General features: G+C 43.4%; 2 protein-coding genes across 2 annotated transcripts in view; both read left to right on the forward strand.

Annotated features, from left to right (window-relative positions):
- CUL3 (cullin 3) overlaps positions 1–3230 on the forward strand; it is a 58550-nt gene extending 55320 nt beyond the window's left edge. The window contains exons 14-16 of the mRNA XM_051781427.1: positions 386–572; positions 1942–2087; positions 2749–3230. Coding sequence (XP_051637387.1) covers positions 386–572; positions 1942–2087; positions 2749–2880 — 465 coding nt within the window. The 3' untranslated portion in view covers positions 2881–3230. The remainder of the gene's footprint in view (positions 1–385; positions 573–1941; positions 2088–2748) is intronic.
- Positions 3231–12299: 9069 nt separating this feature from the next.
- On the forward strand, positions 12300–19817 carry FAM124B (family with sequence similarity 124 member B). The gene is made up of 4 exons (XM_051781451.1): positions 12300–12669; positions 13305–13331; positions 14260–15578; positions 17595–19817. Exons 3-4 carry the CDS (start codon positions 14850–14852, stop codon positions 18213–18215), a joined length of 1350 nt encoding a protein of 449 aa, XP_051637411.1. The 5' UTR covers positions 12300–12669; positions 13305–13331; positions 14260–14849; the 3' UTR covers positions 18216–19817.
- The last annotated feature ends 307 nt before the right edge of the window (positions 19818–20124 follow it).

The raw sequence follows: 20124 nt of genomic DNA on the forward strand, positions 1-20124 counted from the left end.
CAAGAACATCATGGATGTTTTCCTTCACTAGTTAGTTAGAAGGTTTCACCCTGTTCAGCAAACCTTGGAAACAGTTAACAAATCCTTTCAACCTTCTCAAAAATCACAGGGAAATGAAACAGCTGGTTATTCATTATTCTTCCTTCAACTCATGGTGACTCTTCATTTGACAAAATTCACTGTCTCTGCATTGACACAGGTGGATTGTTTTGCACAGTACACACTGAGACTTTGCTGCTGAATGAGTTCTAACCTTTCAAGCCCCACAACTGTCACAGTATTATTTTGCACGCTTGAAGGTGGACATTTAAGCAATCCCTGATGTTGTTTGCAAAACATGATACTTCTGTGGTAGCCACAAGCTAATTAATGTATTTTTCTTTAGGAAATTCAACAAGAAACTGATATCCCCGAAAGAGAGCTGGTTAGAGCCCTACAGTCCCTTGCATGTGGCAAACCAACACAACGTGTTCTCACAAAAGAGCCTAAATCAAAAGAAATAGAAAATGGTCATATATTTACAGTGAATGATCAGTTCACATCTAAGCTACACAGGGTCAAGATTCAGACGGGTAAGTGAGCTTTATGTTCTACTCTCTTGCAGTCCCAAAACTGCCTTAAAATTTCAAATTATCTTTTGCAGGATTGATGTCCATAGAAGTAAAAGGAAGAGAGAAACACAGGGGGTTTTTAGATGATGATTAGTTGCATCAAAATGAAAACTCTAATACCAAGAAAAGTATGGAAGTCAGTTAAGCCTTTTACTTTACAAACTTTGTAACTATCTCTTAAAGAAAATATTGAAAGAAAAATAATTCAAATCAAATAATAAAATAAAAATTATGCTACTGATTGATTCAGAAATAGGAAAATTGCCTCATAAGTTGCTGTACTACTGTGAAAGTGAGTGTTTTATGTGCAACATTGGTAATTCACATGCTGTTTGTTACACATAATAGAACTTTCTGGGCTTCTGTGCAGCAGGTAAAAACCCAGTAGTGCCTACATAGCTGACCCTGCACATACCCCTCTGTGTGAGTGGTGTCCTGACCCCCTTCACATGCATGCAGAGCACTGCACTGGCAACACATTTATCACCTCTGGAGGCTTTTCCTGGTGAGCAGGAGCACAGCAGCCAAATTAAAGTAGATTGTGTGACAACTCTCTGAGCTTTAGCAGAATTCTGCCTTTTCATTTCCACTCCGCAAATGTCTGTGAATGGGGAATATGGTTTGGGTTCAAGATGATTTTAGAGCAAACTAGGTAATTGTGGGTTTATCTTTCTGACATAAGACAGAAAAGTTCTTATGTGTATCTCTTTAAAACTGATAAATAGTTGGGACTTTTAAGTGAAGAAGGGCAGGGGGAAAATGGTATATCAGTGCAGGAGGAGGGCTTGGTTGTAATGATGCTTGGGTGAAGGGCAAAGAAAAGCTCGGCCTAAGGGCAGAAATAAAACATAAATAGAAGAGAACAGAATACAAATAATATAGTTGAGTTGGAGAGGATAAAGTTGGACTATTTCTTCTGACTGATGAACTTTTAAAGTGTTTACTAGTTTGTGAAGTAAATTTTCAACCCTTTTTCTACTTCAATTGATTATTTGCTATATTAAAGAGAAAAATATTTAATGTGAGCGTGAGGGTATGGGGGTTGGTGGTGCCTGTGCCTGTAAGAACATTTGAGTACTGTTCAAATTTTAACATACTAGTAATTAAATAACAGATTGTTATCTTGTCACTTGCTATCAAAATATGCCAGAAACTGTTAATATGTTCTTGTGGCTGCTTTTCATAAAAAAAAAAAAAATCAACTTTAAGAATGTCAAAACTCAGGAAAATATAACTTGATGTCTAGATGAAATAAACAGTGAAGCTAACACACAATGAAATAAATCTTAATTTTGCTAGCATAATTTACATTCTCTTTCTTTTCTTTAAGTTGCTGCCAAACAAGGAGAATCTGATCCAGAAAGGAAAGAAACAAGGCAGAAAGTAGATGATGACAGAAAACATGAGATAGAAGCTGCTATAGTTCGGATAATGAAATCTAGAAAGAAGATGCAACACAACGTGCTAGTAGCAGAGGTATGATTGTACACAGTTTGGATATGGACTCAGGAATTCTTTTTGTTTTTCCTATGAACTCATTGAAGTTACACAGCTCTTACTGACGTGATTCTGAAAGGCCTTTGAGAGATGCTATAGTTAACCTATCCTTTTTCTTTCTCCCTGTCTTTCTGAAGACGTCTAAATCCTTACCTTTCACTTTGGGATGTACTTATGGGTATATCTGATCTCCCTTCCTCCTTTTAGTGCTATTATGATTTTAAATCCCTTGAAAAGCAGTTGACAACAAAAAACACTGCGCTTAACATGATTATTTTCTACTTTGATCTTTTTACTGCCTTTTGGGTTCAGTTTTGAGAGATTTGAGCTCTTAGCAGAGAGAGAAATAATCCTTCTGCTTGTAACTCCTAAGTTCAGACAGCTTCAGGACTGTAGTAATTTTCAGTAACTTCAGGATTCTCAGTTTGTGACCACGCCTCTGTGGAGCTTTGAATCATACCCAGACATGAGCAAGCAACTTGGGGGACTGTCAGAAGTCTGCAGACTTCCTCTTATGCTTCATAGTTGTAGCCATCTCTGCCTTCATATACTCTTTTCTGATTATTGTGGTCTGTTAAAATACTTAAAGATCTTACTTGCGCTGTGATCTTACATTATTGGCTTTTATTTTACGTTTTAGGTAACTCAGCAGCTGAAGGCCCGATTCTTACCAAGTCCAGTTGTTATTAAAAAACGTATTGAAGGACTTATTGAGAGAGAATATTTGGCACGAACACCTGAGGATCGCAAAGTATACACTTACGTAGCATAAAATGCGTTCAGAAAATTTGATTTATTCTTGGACTATACTCTTCGCATGAACTGGGAAGTTCTTTTAAATCATTAATATTAAGACGACCATCTCTTCTATGAAATTACAGTACATGTTCTAGACCATTCGGATCAAGCCTTTTACTCCTTTTGAGAGTTTTCAACCTGAATTGATTGAGCTTCAGGCTTTTCAACGTTATCCCTGTAGAGATCATCCTTACAATTCTTCGGGAAAATGTGAATGTGCCGCGTTTGTTTTCAATACTGTATGAAAACAGAGAAATAAAAACAAATTTAGAAAATACAGCTCATTTAAAAAAAATAAAATTGTTGGAATTTCATTTCCCCAGATCTTCAGTGTTGATGTAAATGTGTTTCTGTAGTGTTGCTTAGCACTTCGCGCATTGTATAAGTTGGGTTTAAAAGAAACCACAAGTGGTGAGGCAAAATTCCCACTTATATTGCTCTGCTTCAAATGTTTCTTTAACTAGACATGTTTAATTTAAATACTTGGTAATCTTTTGAAGACCCGAGAAGACAACTTGAGCATGTTTCACTCTTCCAGCTGCAATCACTGTTCCAACAACATGAATCAGGAACTTCTGGGGGCTCAGAAAAGACCATAATAATTTTGGCTTTCCCTTCTGTAATTTGAGTTCTTCTGAATTAAACTCTATATTGATTAGGTTTGTTCTGGTTTCTTTATAGGAAAAAGGACAAGATTTTAGTGTGTATAAACTGTATAATAATTTTTGCTGTTGTACTCACTGCTGATGGTGGATTGTACAGGGCGATGTTTTTATTTCACTAAATGTAGACAAAATAAATTTAAAATAAATGGATTTAGTGTACACAAACAACTAATTCAAGTGTGTTAGAGTACAGGGTTGACAATCTTTTGGAACTAAATACTGTCCCCTGGGGAAATGTACTGGGATTATATTTTGTTAATAAACATCATAGATGGATCTGTAGCCCCAGGGCTTCCCATCATAAGTGCATATTTCAGGAGATTAAAGTGAAGCCAGCGTGCACTATTTGTTTTTAAAAACGCATTTTAAACATGCAATAAAAAATTGTTACTGCAATGAAATTTTTAGTTCTTACCCTGGAACTTTTTTTCTTCTTGACAGTGTGCTGCAAAAATAGATTAAAATTAGGAGTTTAGTGGCATCATTTTTCTTGTAGTTAGAAATTTTCAAGTCTGCATTGTACTGCAGTTTTTATTAAACCATATTTCTGACATTCCAATGCACATATTACATGGTTCTCCAGGCGTAGCTATTTTTCTGATTTAATTTAAAACAATATTTTTTGTCTTGGTTCACATTACTTTCATCCACAGATCTTGAAAAATATCACTGGGATGGGCTTTCCAATATGTAGAGCTGGAATTGAAGAAAAGAACAAGAAGAAAACCTTGGTTGTAGAACATCATGGATCTGCCAGAGCACTTCTTGATGAGCTGTATTAAACAAGTGCGTGGGGCTGGTGCAATGTACCAATGGGACTGGAGGGTGTTTTTCATGTGTTTACAATTTCACCCCTCTCCAGCCTGTTGAGATACAAATCCTGGGTATGGTTCAGGAGTCAGATATTTCTTCTGAAGATGGGGACTGGAATTAAGGTGATGTCTTAGCTCAACTATTCAGAAGCTTTTTTTATGAAGCTTCAGTTTACTGCACACTCCCAACACACACACACACACAGTAGTTTTTGAGTCATCAGAGGGGGGAGGTGGCTGAAGGACCTTCCTACCCTTGTCTCTCAAGAATTTAGTCCCCCGAAAATCAGCTGGGCCATCAGCCCTCCTGGAAAGGTGTTTACTGGCCATTATTAAAACACTGGTGCCTCTGCACAGTATATGCAAATGTTCAATAGAGATATTGTCATTGTTTAACCAGTACTAAACAGGTTGGAGCTGATTTGGGGGTTTGATTTTTGTTAAAAATCCTCAGAAATGTCTTCCTCAAAATGTAACTCACTCTTCCATGTACGGTATAAAGGTTTTCTTTTATGCATATCTTATTCTTCAGTAGCATGAATGTTGTGATATTGCATGTTCATGTTTTCCCATGTGCTTTTCAGGGAGAAATGGGTGTTCAAGTCCTTTTCCCTGTGAAGCTTTTAGAGACGTTATTGTTGTGATTTAGGACAGGAGGACTTTGTCCTTTGCATTGCCATTGTACTTCTGCTGTGCATCAGCTGGACCTTCCTTCTGGTGGCTTTTGGAAGTGCTGAGCCTGAATGTCACGGGAATGACTGTATAATTACATGTTTAAGGGTGGTTTTTTTACAAGCTATGTGGGCAGGAGTGTTTGCCAGAAGAACAGCAGGTGGTGATGGCTGTCTTCAATAACAAATACTAAGAGTATAGTTTCCATTGTAATAGAATTTTGAAGACACTATTCAGGGAGAGACTTGTGCTGAAGTCACTTTCTAGAAATGTGCTCTTTTACCATTGAACAATGAGATTGTGATGCTGAGGACTGAAAGATGGACAATATGAAAACTCCAGTCAGAGAGAACAAGACATTACTAGGACTCTGCTTAAGGTGAGTTTGATGTTTATGTACTTGTACGTTAGTGGGATTTAATTTACAATGCATAGGAGAACTCTGCTATGCCTTGTCTAATTTCATTTCCTTCCTTAGTTTCCACTTAAAACTTCTTTGTAATTTTATTAAAATTTCATTAGTAGGATTGTAGTTACATGTGTGACTGTAATTATTAATAAGTTTGCATTAATGTGCAGTTAAATGCGGTAACAACACTTAATAAACATGGAGTTTAATTCTTCAGAATTTTTAAAAAGTAGATTTTGGAGTTCATAGCTGTTTAAAGATATGTAGGCATGCACTTTCCTTGTAGACAAGTTTGTTTAAAAGGATTGAGAGTACTCTTCATTTACCACCATAATAAATAAGATGATCCTATGGATCCCTGATGGAGTTCTTGCTCTTTTCCATGTCAGAGGTACCTTTACAGCTTTGATTTGCTCCTTGTGTCTCCTAGAATTAATCCATACCATGGCCACAGCACAAATGAATGCTAAGCATGTCTGCTAAGCAGACCCAAGTCTGGGATGCTCAGCTGCTCCAGTGTCTCTCCTCGCCCCCTTTCCTAAAGACAACTTTGCCCTGTTGACCCTAAAGCTTTCAGGGCAATACAGTCTGTTCTCCTTACTGCTGCTCACTGAGAATGGGCAACTGATGTCAGATCTATTCCTGCACCTGTGAAAACAGAAGCATTGCATTAATTATGCTGGATGACTGAAGTATTTTTATTCACATGTATTGTAATCAAATTGTATAATACCTGATCAGTGGCATTTATATGTATATATATATGGTAATAGAGCCTTTCATGAGGCATAGTTTTGGGGATAAGCTTTCACAGACCTAGGGTTCCCATTTTTTCAAAAGTAGCAAAAACTGGAACTACTTGTGGCCTCTGCATGTCCAAAACTGGCCTGAACCTTTCTAGCTCAGTTGAACTCCTTAGCTCTGCTTTGTTCTTCATGGTTAGAGGTGAGGTGGGCTTTCTTTTCCCTTTTCTTTCTCTCCCTTTTTTTTTTTTCTTCTCCTTCCTCCTTACCCGTTTCTGTCCCCCCTTTTTCTTTCCCCCCTTCTCTTTTCTTTCCTTGCCCTGACTAAAGCTCTCTTAAGCCCCCAGTAGCATCTTTAACAACCTGCTCCTGCAGTTTGTGTCTCAAAACTTTTAAGAATGTGTTTTGGAATAGCATGGATGGGGCAGGAAAAGGAACTTCTCTTCCCATGTAGTATGACATGTTTAAGGGTGAGGTAAATGAGGACTGAGAGTTAACATACAAGGCATCAGGTGATGAAACAAAACACTGTTAGATCTGTAATTTAGTCTGAAAATTGTGACTTTTCAATCTAGTTCATGGGGCACCTTCTTAAGTTATAATGTCAGATTTTATTTCTTGAATATGTTCCGTACAAGCTGAAAAAAAACTTTGAGACTTCCACGGTATGTGGATTAGTTAGCAGTGATTAAAATATACTTGTTATGTTTATTATTTATTACCTACTTATTTATTTCGCCTTCTTTCTACTGTAACCACATCTTTGGAAAAGTGTTGTAGAGTTGGGTAACCTGTGAGATTTAACATGTAGAGAATGAGTCTGAATCCTGAAGTTGGAGTGGATTTTAAAAAATTAACAGAAAAATACTAACAATGCTGTCTAGGCTGAAATCCTGGTGCCTTGAGCTCTGTAGTTCCAATAGTTGGTCTGCAATTATATATAACAGGACTTGGGCTCACTAGTTAATGCCTTCATAAGGAAACATGTATTGTGGAAATCAGTGAGGGATTTAGCCCTCCCAAAATGAGTATTTCCCAAACTCCTGAAAACAGGGCATCTCCTGTGCATGTTTCATGTTTTCTGAGTGAAGCATTTTAATAATGAACTATGATTTTTCAGCTGTATAGAGGCTGTTAACGTCAAGTGCTGCACTGGGCAGAATCACACTGACACTGCAGGTGGTTCCCCAGGTCCATCAGTCAGCAGTGAGCAGCTGGTCGGTGCCCTTGTGACACTCACAGGGCACGGGCAGCACCCAATACACTAAACAAAGTTACCCTCTGCATTCTTTAGCACTGAGCCTTTGTAAGATCCCTGTTATGTGTGTGCTCACCACAGGTGCTTCTCTCCTGCTGATGCTGCACAACACTGTTTCCCGTGAACGGTGCTATAACAACAGCACGTTGACCAACACCACTGCTGTTTGTGTCCCAGCCTCAGCTGGGAAACAAGCCTGCTGACGTCTGTAGGAATTCCTCCCAAGCCCCAGACTGCATGATTTAGTGCTGGGTGCTCTCTGAAGAGAGATCCCAGTTGCTTGTTCTCTTGAAGGATTTGATACTCATTGAGTTCTTGGATGAAGCTGGGAATTGTATTCCTCCAGGGAAGCTGATTTCACAAAGAAGCAAGTATAAACTCTAGTTCTAGGAAGCCTGGATTCAGATTAAGCTGTGAGTCTTTTCCAAGCTGAAACACAGGTGAGGGAGTAATGTCTGAAGCTGCACCACTCTGCACTTTTCTGGCAGCCGTGATATAGAACACTATCAGTATGGAATAATATTTTACACTCAGTCTGCTCAGGTAATAATGGCATCATAAATGAAGAGCAACGGAAAAAATTAGCTTTTAGCTAGGAACTGGTGAATAATAGACAGAAGAGAGTGAAAATACTATTCCAAAGGGTAGAAGATAGGCTCCAAGTTCTCAAACCACTGCACTTTTAAGCATTTTTAGCTTCTTTGGCATCTTCTGCACTTCAGCTGCAGTAGCAGGTGTGCTCTGAAAATCCATGGCTGTGGTCTTATAACCCCAGGGACAATTAATGCTTTCTGTCCAGGTAGGCTGTTAGGATCATGTTTAGTCTGGTGGATTTTTTTTACCCTCTTGTTTTTAATCTTAGTTATTCATTTATTCTCATTAGGTTAGTACATGGAATCTTGGTTGTGACCACATTGTGTTTATCCTGTATGTGGAAAGCCACAGCATTAGTCCTTGCTTTGAGGAACTTAGATGTAAATATGATAATGTGAATGTCTGTGTTTTTACAACCTTTGAAATTAAGCCAAGTTTTTCAAGGACAGCCCAGCTATTTTAGGGAAGTACATTCACAAACTGGTGTATGACAGCATAATATTTCTCCCTTATTCCACACTAAGGCAGTGAGGTTCAGGCAGGTACTTTGGGTCCTTCAGTCTTCTCAAACACAATCTGACCTTTCTTTTCACAGGTTTTGCCTGCAAAGAAAATCTTGCCAATGTGGTGTGACTGTAACTAACACAGCAATATCTACCTGGGTCTGCCTGCTTTCAGCAGCTGTTTGTCCTAAAGCAGGAAGCATATTGCTGTTAAGGAGAGATGGGCTTGTTTCACCTCCTTGAGGCTTGGAACTACTGACCTGGATTAGCTGTGGACAGGACCAGGAAGTTACCTGGAGAGGTGGTGGTCTGGGAGCAATGTACTCCTGTCTGCCTGAGGAGAAGCTTACTATGCCTTACTATGGCTCTTGATTTTATGTGCAGCTTTTCCTGTGCAAAGTTTGCTAGAACATGCCCCAAATCCCAATAACACCCGAACTTCTTAGACCCTGAGAACCACTTTGCTAATACTTGTTGGAGGTTTGGAGCTTGCTTCTTTTGAAATTCTGTTAAAGATGAGGCTAATAATCTCCTGCAGCTTGTCTGTCACAGCATTTGGTATCAACTTAATTATGCAAATCTTCAATTCCAACATAATGTGGGATGCAGGCCAAGATTGGGTTTTTTTTAATTAGAATTTGGGGTGTTTTATTCTGTATCTCAGGAAGGTTGTCTTCAGGAAAGGGAGTAATTAGAAGCCTTCACACTGCGTGGGTCAGACTGGTTCCTTAAGCTGGAGCTTGGCCGTGCTGGCGAGCTCATCATCTCCTGGGGACCGGCTCTTGTTAGCGCTCGGCAGGGAGCAGCTTCACTCGGAGGCTGCTGCTGGCCTTCCAAGAATTTTGCTTTGAGTTGTCTTCAACAATGCTACATGTTAAGCTGATTAAACAAACACTTTGCTGGGCCCTGCAAGTCTCGGTTTTGTTTAGATCTGCCTGTTTTCTTTTTCTGGAAAGTTTCTAATTGAGGTGTAATTTATATAAAAAATTGCTAGGTTAAATCTTTCAGAAATGAGTCCCTGAAGCAAGGGACTTATATTCACGTGTAGGCAAGATGACTCCCACTTTGTGCCACACTGACCTGGACCTCATCAGTGTATGTAAGTGTCTGAAGGGAGGGTGCCAAGAGGATGGATTCAGGCTCTGCTTGGTAGTGCCAAGCACTAGGACAAGAAACAGCATGCAGAACCTGATGCACGGGAAGTTCCACCTGAACATGAGGAAGCACTTCTTTATTGTGTGAATAACTGTGCACTGGAACAGGCTGCCCAGAGAGGGTGTGGAGTCTCCCTCACTGGAGATATTCCAGAACTATCTGGATGCAATCCTGTGCTGTGTGCTCTGGGCTGACCCTGGTTGAGCAGGGAGGTTGGACCAGGTGACCCACTGTCCCTTTCAAACTGAACCATTCTGTGATTCTGTGATCTCGCTTTGTTATCAAATACTCATTTCTGATACAAGCTCTAATTGGCTCATTGTGTTTAGTGGATCTTGGTTTTGGGTGCATGGAGTGCTTTGGGGTTTTTTTGAAATATTTTAGACAAACTGGAAACCGAGGGAAAATGGATCTGTCTGCAAGTGCCCTGGCTGAGGACACATAGCCCAGATTTGGGGGAGCTGAATACAAAAGCCAGTAAAGGACATGCAGGGCCTTTTAATTACACACTTTTTACCAATAGAAAGTTATCTCTGTGTCTCAGTGCTCTTGACTCAGCCTTGCACTTGCCCCAAAGTCTGTGTTGCTTGAGGATAACTTCTCTGCTTTACTTTTGTTAATGTAGTCACTAAGTGTATGTACAGGGAAAACACGGTTTAATCCTGGATGTCCCTCTGACAGCGTGCACTGTAGTGCCAGGAGGACGCCTGTTCCTCCGGCTGCTGAGGCTGAGTGTTAAGAGGAACCTCTCTCAGTTTACATTTTATCTCCTGTGAGTCCCGAAACTCTGCCTTGTCCGTGCATCTCCCAGCGCAGTGTTTCTCACGGCAGGAGTCTCCAGCCGCAGTGTCCCGGCGATGGGAGGAGTTGCAGCCTGTGCCGAGGTGCTGCCAGGCTGGAGCTGCTCCCAGCCGAGGGGCAGCGCTCCCGTAGCTCGGCGAGGTAAGACAGGCTGCAGCCTGCAGCAAGCTCCCATCACCTTCTCCCCTTTATAACTGTACTTTGTTTCCTTTTATTTTTTTTTGTGTGTGTATGTGCTTGGATCCTGACTCGCAGTGTGTGGTGGAGCTCTCTCTGTTATTTTCTATGTCTGCTGACAGACCCTTGCTGGATTCCTGCTTTTTTGACAGCTGGTTAAAAGGAAGAGACAAGAATCGTTTGGGAGAGAAGTCTGCTTAAATAAAAGCAGTAGGTTAGATGGGGTTTTGCTCTTTTGGTCATTGGCTCCTTACTTTCCGCCAAAGTGATGATGAATTGGAATCACAAGGTTTGGAGCCAGATATAAACTCTTTGGAAAGATTATTGCAGTCCAGTAAGGCCTTAATCCTGATTTTTGTCTCAGTACTGTCTGTGTGTTGTACATAATTGTTATCTAGCAGGTTAATTTAGTGGTTCTGTCCTTCTTATAGGCAGAGCTTGAGATTGGTATAAAACAAAAAAAAAATCTTCTTTTCAAAGAAGTTAGGAAGCCCAAGTCATGGCATGTATTTAATGAAGCCTTCTCCCAAGGTGCTCTAGGTAATTCATACCCAGTCTCTCTCAAGTTAATTATGTTCTAATAATCCTAATAAAGTACCTTCCTTACAGATGTTACTATGAACTTATTAAATCCTGTGATGCATCATCAGTCTTGGTGGTGTGAGCCAGAGCGAAGGGCTCTGAGCAGCACAGAGGACGAGGCAGAGCTTAAGAATTCATTATGAGAAGGAATTTTTAATTATTTTGCTGTGCCTTTCCACAGTAGTATTTTAGATGTACAGCAGACAGTGTTCTCTGAGCCTTCACACAATAAAGTGTTTGCTAGTTGTTTACATTTGGACTTTATTTTGTGCAGGGCTTACCAGTATATGTATTAGTGCTACATACAAATACTCATATTTGACTACTTCTTACACCAAGCTGGACTGCCCCAGCAGCTTGCAGTCCGTTCTGCTCTGTTATCAGTCCCTTCCATGTGGGAATGGGGCTCCAATATATTTTTTTAAGTACCATATCAGAATTATCCTCCCCTCAGCAAAGTGACTTCTCACATAAAATTGCACTGCTATTTTTCTAATCTCTTGAAGAAATCTTTCTTGGCGTGTTCTGTTGGTCACTATGAATAATGTGCTTTTCCGTTTGGCAGCCAAACTGGAATGCTGGGGGAAGGGGAAGCAGAGAGGAAGTCAAGGACTCGTTCCATTCAGGGTTCGGAGTGAAATCAGCACTTTACTTTTCTTACAAGATCCAGCAAAAGCCAGCACTTTGTTCTGATGGCAGTCAACCCTTTTCCACCCAAGACCTCCTTGATGCCTCTGAGAAAAGCAGTGGACAGAAGGTCTAAACTCACCAGGCTGCAGCAGTGAGGGCCATGGCACCCTGGCTTTATCCCAAGGTTTAGGGGCCAGGGGGAGCCATGGATTGGAGATAAAGTGAGGACATGAGAATACCCTTGTCCGAGGATTTGATCCCTTTCCTATGGGCATTTAGACGGCAAAGCAAGTGGAGGAAGAGCAGAGTGCTCCTGTGCCAGACGGTGCTTAGGGTGGGTGGTGGGGCTGCCCTACTCTGAGGGAGGGTCAGGCAAAGGCTGAGGTGCAGTTCAAAGGCTGAGGTGTGGTTCATCTCATGCTCCACATGATAGGAGTGGTGGCTACTCCTGACCTGGAGCTGCAGGAGAGCTGAGCCAGGCTGTTCTCCAGTCAGCTCCTTCAGATGGAGTTCAGAGTTGAGATCGTTTCCCTGTCCCACCCCAGCAAGCACAGAGGAAACAGATGGTGGCAAGGATCAGGATTTAACCCTTTTTTGTGAATAGGCTCAGTCTTTTGGCTGTTGTAAAATGTGGTGATTATCGAAGTGGTTGGCAGCTACAGGAGACATGCTGCTCACCTTCAGCAGTCTCTGTGGGAGGCACCAGCCCATCAGGAAAGCAATTTGGCTCCTTGGCTACGGTGGGAACTGGAGAGAGATTCGGTATGTGCATTGTTCCCTAACCCCCACCCCTCCCGGCTCAGCAGCCCTTACTCCTCACGGCTGCTTTGCAAGGGTTCACGTTACAAATACTTTATCACCTTCACCACAGGGCTGCAGCTGTGTGTGTGTCCCCCCCCCCGGGATTTTATCCAGCAGATTGGAGCGGGGACGGGGCTGCACACGGAAAGCAGCGCTTACCCCCACTTTCTCCCTGTTCGCTGCCCTGCGAGGGAGCAGTTCGCAGGAGGAGGAGTGACAGGGTCCTCAGCTCCGTGGGAGAAGGGGGAATGCAGGGCAGGTACAGCCCTGGTGATCACAGGGGCGATCACCTGGGGAGGGAGCAAGCGTGCAGGTGGGGGGAACCTGCTCACGGGAGCCTGTAGCTGCTTCCAGCTGCAAACCAAGCCCTGCAGAACTCCCCTTCACGTGCAGGAAGGCAGATGACTGCCTGCCCTTGCCCTGTAGCAGAGTTGATGAATCATTTCCCTTTCCATATTTTAGTGAAATTGTTTTGTTCAGAGCTCATCTAGAGCGTTTTAATGTTTTGAGCACTTGCACTCTTTTCTTCACTCTCTTCCTGCAATTGTCTGAAGGCTTGATTTTTATTTTATTTTTTTTTGTGTCCCTCCCAACAGGGTTGTTACTTGCTCAAAGTGTGGCAGGTGGGTGCAAATTAATTTTTTCCTCATTTTTCCTCATTTCCTCTTTTTTATTTTTATTGTACATGGGTGTCAGTGCAGTTTTTAAAGCAAAAATGTGAGATTCTACCAGTGAGAAGGATCTCCATAAGGGAAACCAAGGCTCTGCTGCTTGTACCTTTAGACCTTGGAGATTTTGCTCACTTGAATATAAAGTTAGGGTCATATTAAAAAAAAATAGTTCAGAGTTTTGAGTAACAGACTTATTAATGCTGGGAGTTCTGCACAGGGAACCACTGCTTTGTGTGCTTGGCTGTTTGAGAGGGAAGTTGGCATATCAGCAGAGAGATGTGCTGCTCTTAATTAGATGGAGCTGGATACACCAGCAGAGGCCCCGGTTTTGATTTTAATACTGGCTGCAGTGGGAGCAGTTGTGTATAGGAAATGGGGGTTGGCTTGACTTGTATGTGTTGCTCCTGGGTTAGCAAATAAGGAGATGAAGGGACAATGTGATTTATTGTCCAGTCACTAGAAGAAGTCTGGAAAGAGATGTGTTTTCAGCATTCCCGTTGCAGCTTACACAGTAAGTACCAATAAGTAAACCCAAAGAGCAAGGAAAAAACCTTGGACTTTGCTTAAGGTTGCTGATTACATGGGTGTCTCAGCATTTTAAAAAAAAAAAAAAAGTGCACTGAAAGGGGGAAACCTGGTAACCAGCTTCTATGGGCTATGTACAATAACCCAGGACCTGGTTTCCAATTAGGCAGAGAGGTACCTGTGTTGTGAAGGGCGTAACTAGGAGTCCAGGATTTTTCCCAAAGCTCCTCTTTCCTAAGGCTGATCTATATCTGCCCTTATTTTTATCTGTTGTGTTCACATGGTTGGCTTTTTTTTCTTTTGTTAGTCTGCTTTCCTTCCTCTTTTTAAAGAATAGCTTATCTGTATGCCCCAGAAGGGTGTGACTCACAGAGATCACAGGCCTTTTACAATGAGCCAGAGCCAACCTGCTGACTACAAGAGAATGTGCTGAGGGTTTCAGCCACGAGTGCCATGACTGTCGGGGATGCACACTGGTGGGACTCAGCTGCATCAGGAGCGTCCACTTCCACTGCCAACAGGCAAGTCCACCCACAGCACCACCCTGTCTTGGAAAAGCTCTGCTCTGGTGTTTCAGTGCTGTCCATCCCTGCTGCCCTGCGCTGTGAGGGACAGGGGCAGCAGGAAACAGAGCTGTTTCTGGACACTTTGGTCATGTGTATACACAGTGACCAGAGCTCCAGTCCTGGGAGTCAGAAATGACCCTTCACCTGAGCTGTGATGTGATGTGAGTGACCTGGGACCACTCACTTAATGCCTTGTCACTCTTCACCTGCCACCTCGTGCATGTTTGCTCTGCTTACCCATGGATTTCACTGGGTTGTTGCAAAGCCAGTAGAAGTCTGAATTCACTCTGTTCAAGTCTTAGAGTGCACCCTTGTCCAACAGTAGGAGAGGGAAGGCACCGATTTGTCTGGTTTTATTTTTCTGTCAGGAGGCTTTGCAATGGATGACGGAGCAGAGTCTCTGATGACTGTGCATCTTCTCGCCCATTTGGGACACTCATTTCTTCTGCAGCAAACTCTGGATCGGCTTTTGGAGTGGATCTGCCTGGACATTCGCCTTTTCCTGGTGTCTGAGCGAATTACTCCACTGAAATACTACGAGAGATATCGCAGGAGAAACTGCGGCTTTCCCGGAATATCCGTTCTCCTCTTTCTACACGAGGACTTGGGAGAAGAACGGATTCTCCAGGTCCATGAGCAGTTCCAGCATCCACCCTGGCGGTACCAGTGTGCCCAGATCACTAATGGGCAAAGCCACCCCTATGCCCCAGCTCACCGGGACTTCTACGCCCTGGATGACCGGCTGCCTGTGTGGGGCATCAGGCGGGTGCGCTGCGGCCCCGAAATCCTGCGGGTCACCCTCTACTGCAGTTTTGATAACTATGAGGATGCAGTGAGGCTCTACGAGATGATCCTGCAGAGAGAAGCAACTATGCAGAAAAGCAACTTCTCTGTTTTCGTGCTGCACACAACCCAACACGTGGCCGTGCAGCTCTGCCTGAAGCAGCTGCCCATCGGGGTGGCTGCTGAGCCCAGGGACTCGTCAGCCTTGCAGTTCAAGGTGCAAGAAATCGGGCAGTTGGTGCCCCTCCTGCCTAACCCGTGTGTTCCTATCAGCAGCACCAGGTGGCAAACACAGGACTATGAAGGAAATACAATTCTGCTTCAGGTATGTGTCTGTGGTGCTCTGACGGGGGGTGTGTTTGTTTGTTTTTTCGAGGAAAGCAGGACTGGTTCAAAATGGAAATTATGATTTTGCTTGTCCATGTTTTCTTTTGAATTTGTGAGCGCAGTAATCAGTGTCTGCCAGTGCTGTGATGCTTTTAATAAATACAAGCACTGAGCCTTGAAATGTTTTTATACTGTTAAATTAACCTCATTACTGCTTGCTTGAAATTGAGAGTATTAATGCTTTTTAGAGCAGGCTAGAATAACATCTTCCCTGCCTCAAACAAATGATCATAGCAGCCTAGTCTTTTTCTGACAAGTCATTGCAGCATAAATGTTTTTGAAAGCAGATTTTTGGCATCGAAAACCAGAAACTTTTTAAGTACAGTGTTGATACAACATCGCCTGTAATAGATAGTGTGAGCTCTTGAGTGAGTTGCAGTTGGGCAAAAGTGCTGAAAAGATGTATCACAGGAAATCTCTCCCTTTTCTGTTCAAGTGTGCAGCCCAGGGGTTGTATGAATGGAAGTAAATAAAAAGACAAAGTCTAGGCTGAGATGATATGTAGTAGGAATTACACATGTGAGCAGGAGGGCCGTTTAGCTCAGTGTGCTTTCTTTCAGTTGTAACAACCCCTCCCAGCTCTCATTATTTTTTCTTGTAATTTGGGGTTTAAATTATTTGCCCATGCTTTTTCTTTTTTCTTCCAGGACTCATCTATTACAGATAAAGTTAATTTCTCTGTTCAGCCTATTTTTATGCTACTCTGAACACTAATCCTCAGGGCAGTCCTTGCTGCCTCATTCAGTATCACTTTATAAACCGGTTTTTCCCCCTCTTGGGCTGGACAAGGCCCTGGGCATCTTCACGAAGCTTTGAAGTCCTGCCTGGAGCAGGGGACTGGGCCAAGTGACCTCCAAAAGTCCCTTCCTAAATTACCCTCTGGTTCTTCCTGCTGTAGATGCAAGGTCTTTAAGCTGACAGTTGTACATGAATTCACTGGTAGGAAATTCAGAAGATTTTTTTGGGATGTAGCCATGCTGCACTGTGCTCCTCACAAATGAAGGTGTAACCCACTTGAACTTGAGATGTATCGTGTTCCACGCATCAGGCTGGCAGCCTAGTGTGTGACATTTTATTCTGCAACTCTTCGGTTCATACTGTAAATCTTTATTCTAAGTACCTGCAATTTACCCCCCTGCCCCAAATTTCTGTCATATTGCAAAGGGTCTGCTCATGGGCTCCACACAGAGTTGTCACTCCCCCCTGACGCCGGCTGTGATAACTCCTTTTCAAGGGTTTATGTAGATTCCCCATGAAAAAGTGAATTTTTTTAATCCATACTTTGGCAAGGACTTCCCCAGGTCTGCCGCCACCTTTCTTTAGCTGGAACTGTCTCCAGCTGACTTCATTTGATGGCTTCTTCTTGCACTATACAAGATCCTTCAGTTTCTGCAGCTGGCTCATGGTGTTTTCTCCTCTCCCTCCCAAACTGTTTTTTGTCCAAGATTTAAAATTCCCATCTTACCTGATTGTTTCTTTACCGTGCTTGCAATTACCCTTGTTGTGCATTTCTGATCATTTTCAGCTCCATAATGGTCTGTTGTGGCTGCAGCTGGTCCTGCTCTGGGACCAGAGCTGCTTCATGCATAACAATGTTCTCCACTCTGCTAGGAATAATTCTGGAGATTTCATTTGCTTTCTAGACTGCTGTCAGGCACTGGACTGATGCTAACACAGAACTGTCTGTCACAGAGATGAGACCCCAGTTATGGTCAGCTCACAACCCAGCACTTTGTATGTGAAGCTGGGGTTGGTTTTCTCCATGTGTATCACATTATCTGCTTTGTTTCATCTGCCATTTCTTAGGCTTGCAAGACTCCTGTGCTGTTCTAGTGGGGCTCTGACTGGCTCACATGCAGGTGACCCCAGCACAGTAGGGCTGGGTGAGAGCATCATCACTTGGTCAATCTACAACTATATGTTAACAGGGCTCTCTCTGAATTTTCTTCGACAGGTTCAAAACAGCTCCAAGTACCTCGAAGCAAACATTGGGCTTTCCCATCAGCATAATAATACGGGCAGTAGAAAAATCCTGCAGGACTTTGTCCCGGCCCCTCTCCCTGTAACGCAGGGAAATCCTGGGCGGAGAAGCCAGGAAGTCAGAGCTGTGAAGGGTAAAACAAAATCTGACCAAAATGAAGTCCTTGCTCCTGAGCAAGCCGGCGGTGACCCCCACAGGCACTTCTGCTCTTCCCACAGTGTTCCAGCGGCCCGGTGGGATGCCCCGTCCCTCGGCAGGCAGGTGAGCAGCAGGATGCGGGCTCATCCGCAGGAGAGCCACCGGCGGCGGCGGGCGACAGAGACCAACGTGGACACCGGGCTCGCCGTGGTGAGTCCTGTGAGTGGCCGCTGCCCACTGAACCACTTCTCCAGGGCCCTGCGGAGCAGCCTCCTGCAGCTGCAAGCCCCCACGGAGGGGGCCGGCAGTGCCCTGCCCTCCCAGGACAGGACCCAGCTGCCGTCAGCCGAAAGGAGCCAAGGAGCAGGGCAGAGAGCTTTGGGCTGCCACTCGCACACGCCACAAGCCAGCCCTGCAAATAGAGCAGAGGACGAGGAGGAGGAATTCTTTATATGACTGAAAGCAAACATGCCAGATGGACTCGTCCTTCCCAAATGACAGCAGAGCACTTTTGGGCGTACTGTGCCTCCCTGTGCTGTGACTGCTGCTGCTCAGTGTACCCCTGTAGCTGTGACATCTCAGTAGTGGATGCATCGAGATAGGCACTAACTTTCCATGGACAGATGTTAAGGAGGCTGGAGGCAAAGCAGGAAAAACAACACTATATTTACATAAAGTTTTGGGGTTTTTTTAGTGCAGAATAGATCAGGGGATTATTGTGCAATGAATAGGAATAAGCCATATGACTCCTAGAGCTATTCTAAGATGCTAAAAAATAGCCAGCGACATCTTCAGATGGGGTTTGGAGGTGCAGTTTCCCTGAGCTGCCCAAGCAGCTGGATGCCCCCAGCCATGGGGACTCACCCTGCCTTGCCAGGACATACTGGGACAAGGTAGTGGCATGGTCACAGTGGTTATGCTGGTTTTCCTCTGTGTTCCTTCTCACTTCCCCTGTTGTTGGTATTTAAAATCTACCAATGTTGTCAATTTTATGCAAGATGTGAAACATAGGAATGTTTTTTTTAAATATTTTTCAAGAAAAACATTTCTAGTGAGATCTTTTCCCCAAATTAGCACAGCACACACAAAAAACAAACGCTTGCAGAGAAGTGCCAATAAGACCTGCTGTTGCCTATTCATATGACACTTAGCAAAATAAACCCAGGCCAGGCTTTGTTAGACCAGTGTGCAGTTATCAGCAGGCAATCCCAACTGGGTTTTAATTAACAGAAGATAAGAGAAATTAAGAATCTTGGAGGGAATTGCTGAGTGCTGGAAAGTAAAAGGGACAGAAGAAATGAAGTAATGTTTCAGCAACAGATGCTGAAATAACTCTCATCTTGATCAGCAGTTTTCTCAAGTAGGACTAAATAAATCCCAAAGGAAAAGAGATGGGAAAAATATGATAGAGAAGTGAAATTATTCAAAGAAAAGCCACATCTGATAATACTTATCTTCCCAAGAGTACAATACACAGGTATTTTCTCCTTTAAATATATCTGAATTCTGCTTTACACAAAAATGTGAATTTGTTTGGAGAGTGCCTTCTCATCACCTCTTGGCTCAGGATTCAAGTTTGACAGGCAGTGGCTTCCTGTGGCCTGAGGAGAAGCAGGGGGTGATGGGTACCCTTCCTGCAAGGGGGTTCCACACAATTTTATGGGTATTTACATGTACATGTGCCAGCTGGGGACAACCTGGGCTGCACTGCACAGCTTCCTTACCTGCCTCTCTGCTGCTGGTGGGCTGTGCAGCCCTGTGGGGCTGGAGAGTGATGCCATTGCTGGGTGTTAGCTCAGGATTTGGGAGAAGTTTGAAGGTGCAGCCAAGTTGGTCTGAAGAGCTGTGGGGGATATAAGGCAGTCCCTACTCCAGACCTCCATGCCCTCCCAGCTGGTGCTGCCTTGCAAGTGATGCTCAAGTATCCTTTGACCTGGGGACCAAAACCTGCAGAACAGGACATTTAATTCACTGGGCATTTACAAACACCCCCTCCATGTTTTCACGAGCTCTGTAAGAATTTTGGACTTTTTAATAAATCATACTGTGGCATTTTACATCTACGAGGGTGATTATTTAATCTTACCTAGCACACTAGAAACTTAGCCAGGGCTTTTCAGAGCTGGAGAAAATGTCTGGTCAAGGGAGGCAGCCAAGAAGGGACCTTGCAGGTGGGCTGGCTCTCTGGGCTTCCTCTTTTGTTTTTGAAGGGAAGGCTGGGAGAGACGAGGAGAGAGGAGGGGGACTGGAGTAGAGCAGTGATACCTAAACACGGGGATACAGCCCTGGCACTGGGCATGGACAGGGTAGTCATGAACTCAGGAATAAAACCAGAAGTGGGATTCCTGGGAGAAACAGCTTGAAA

This window comes from Manacus candei, unplaced genomic scaffold (genome assembly GCF_025592945.1).
Source record: "Manacus candei isolate 608988 ecotype Guabito, Panama unplaced genomic scaffold, ASM2559294v1 h1tg000015l, whole genome shotgun sequence".
Classification (NCBI taxonomy): domain Eukaryota; kingdom Metazoa; phylum Chordata; class Aves; order Passeriformes; family Pipridae; genus Manacus; species Manacus candei.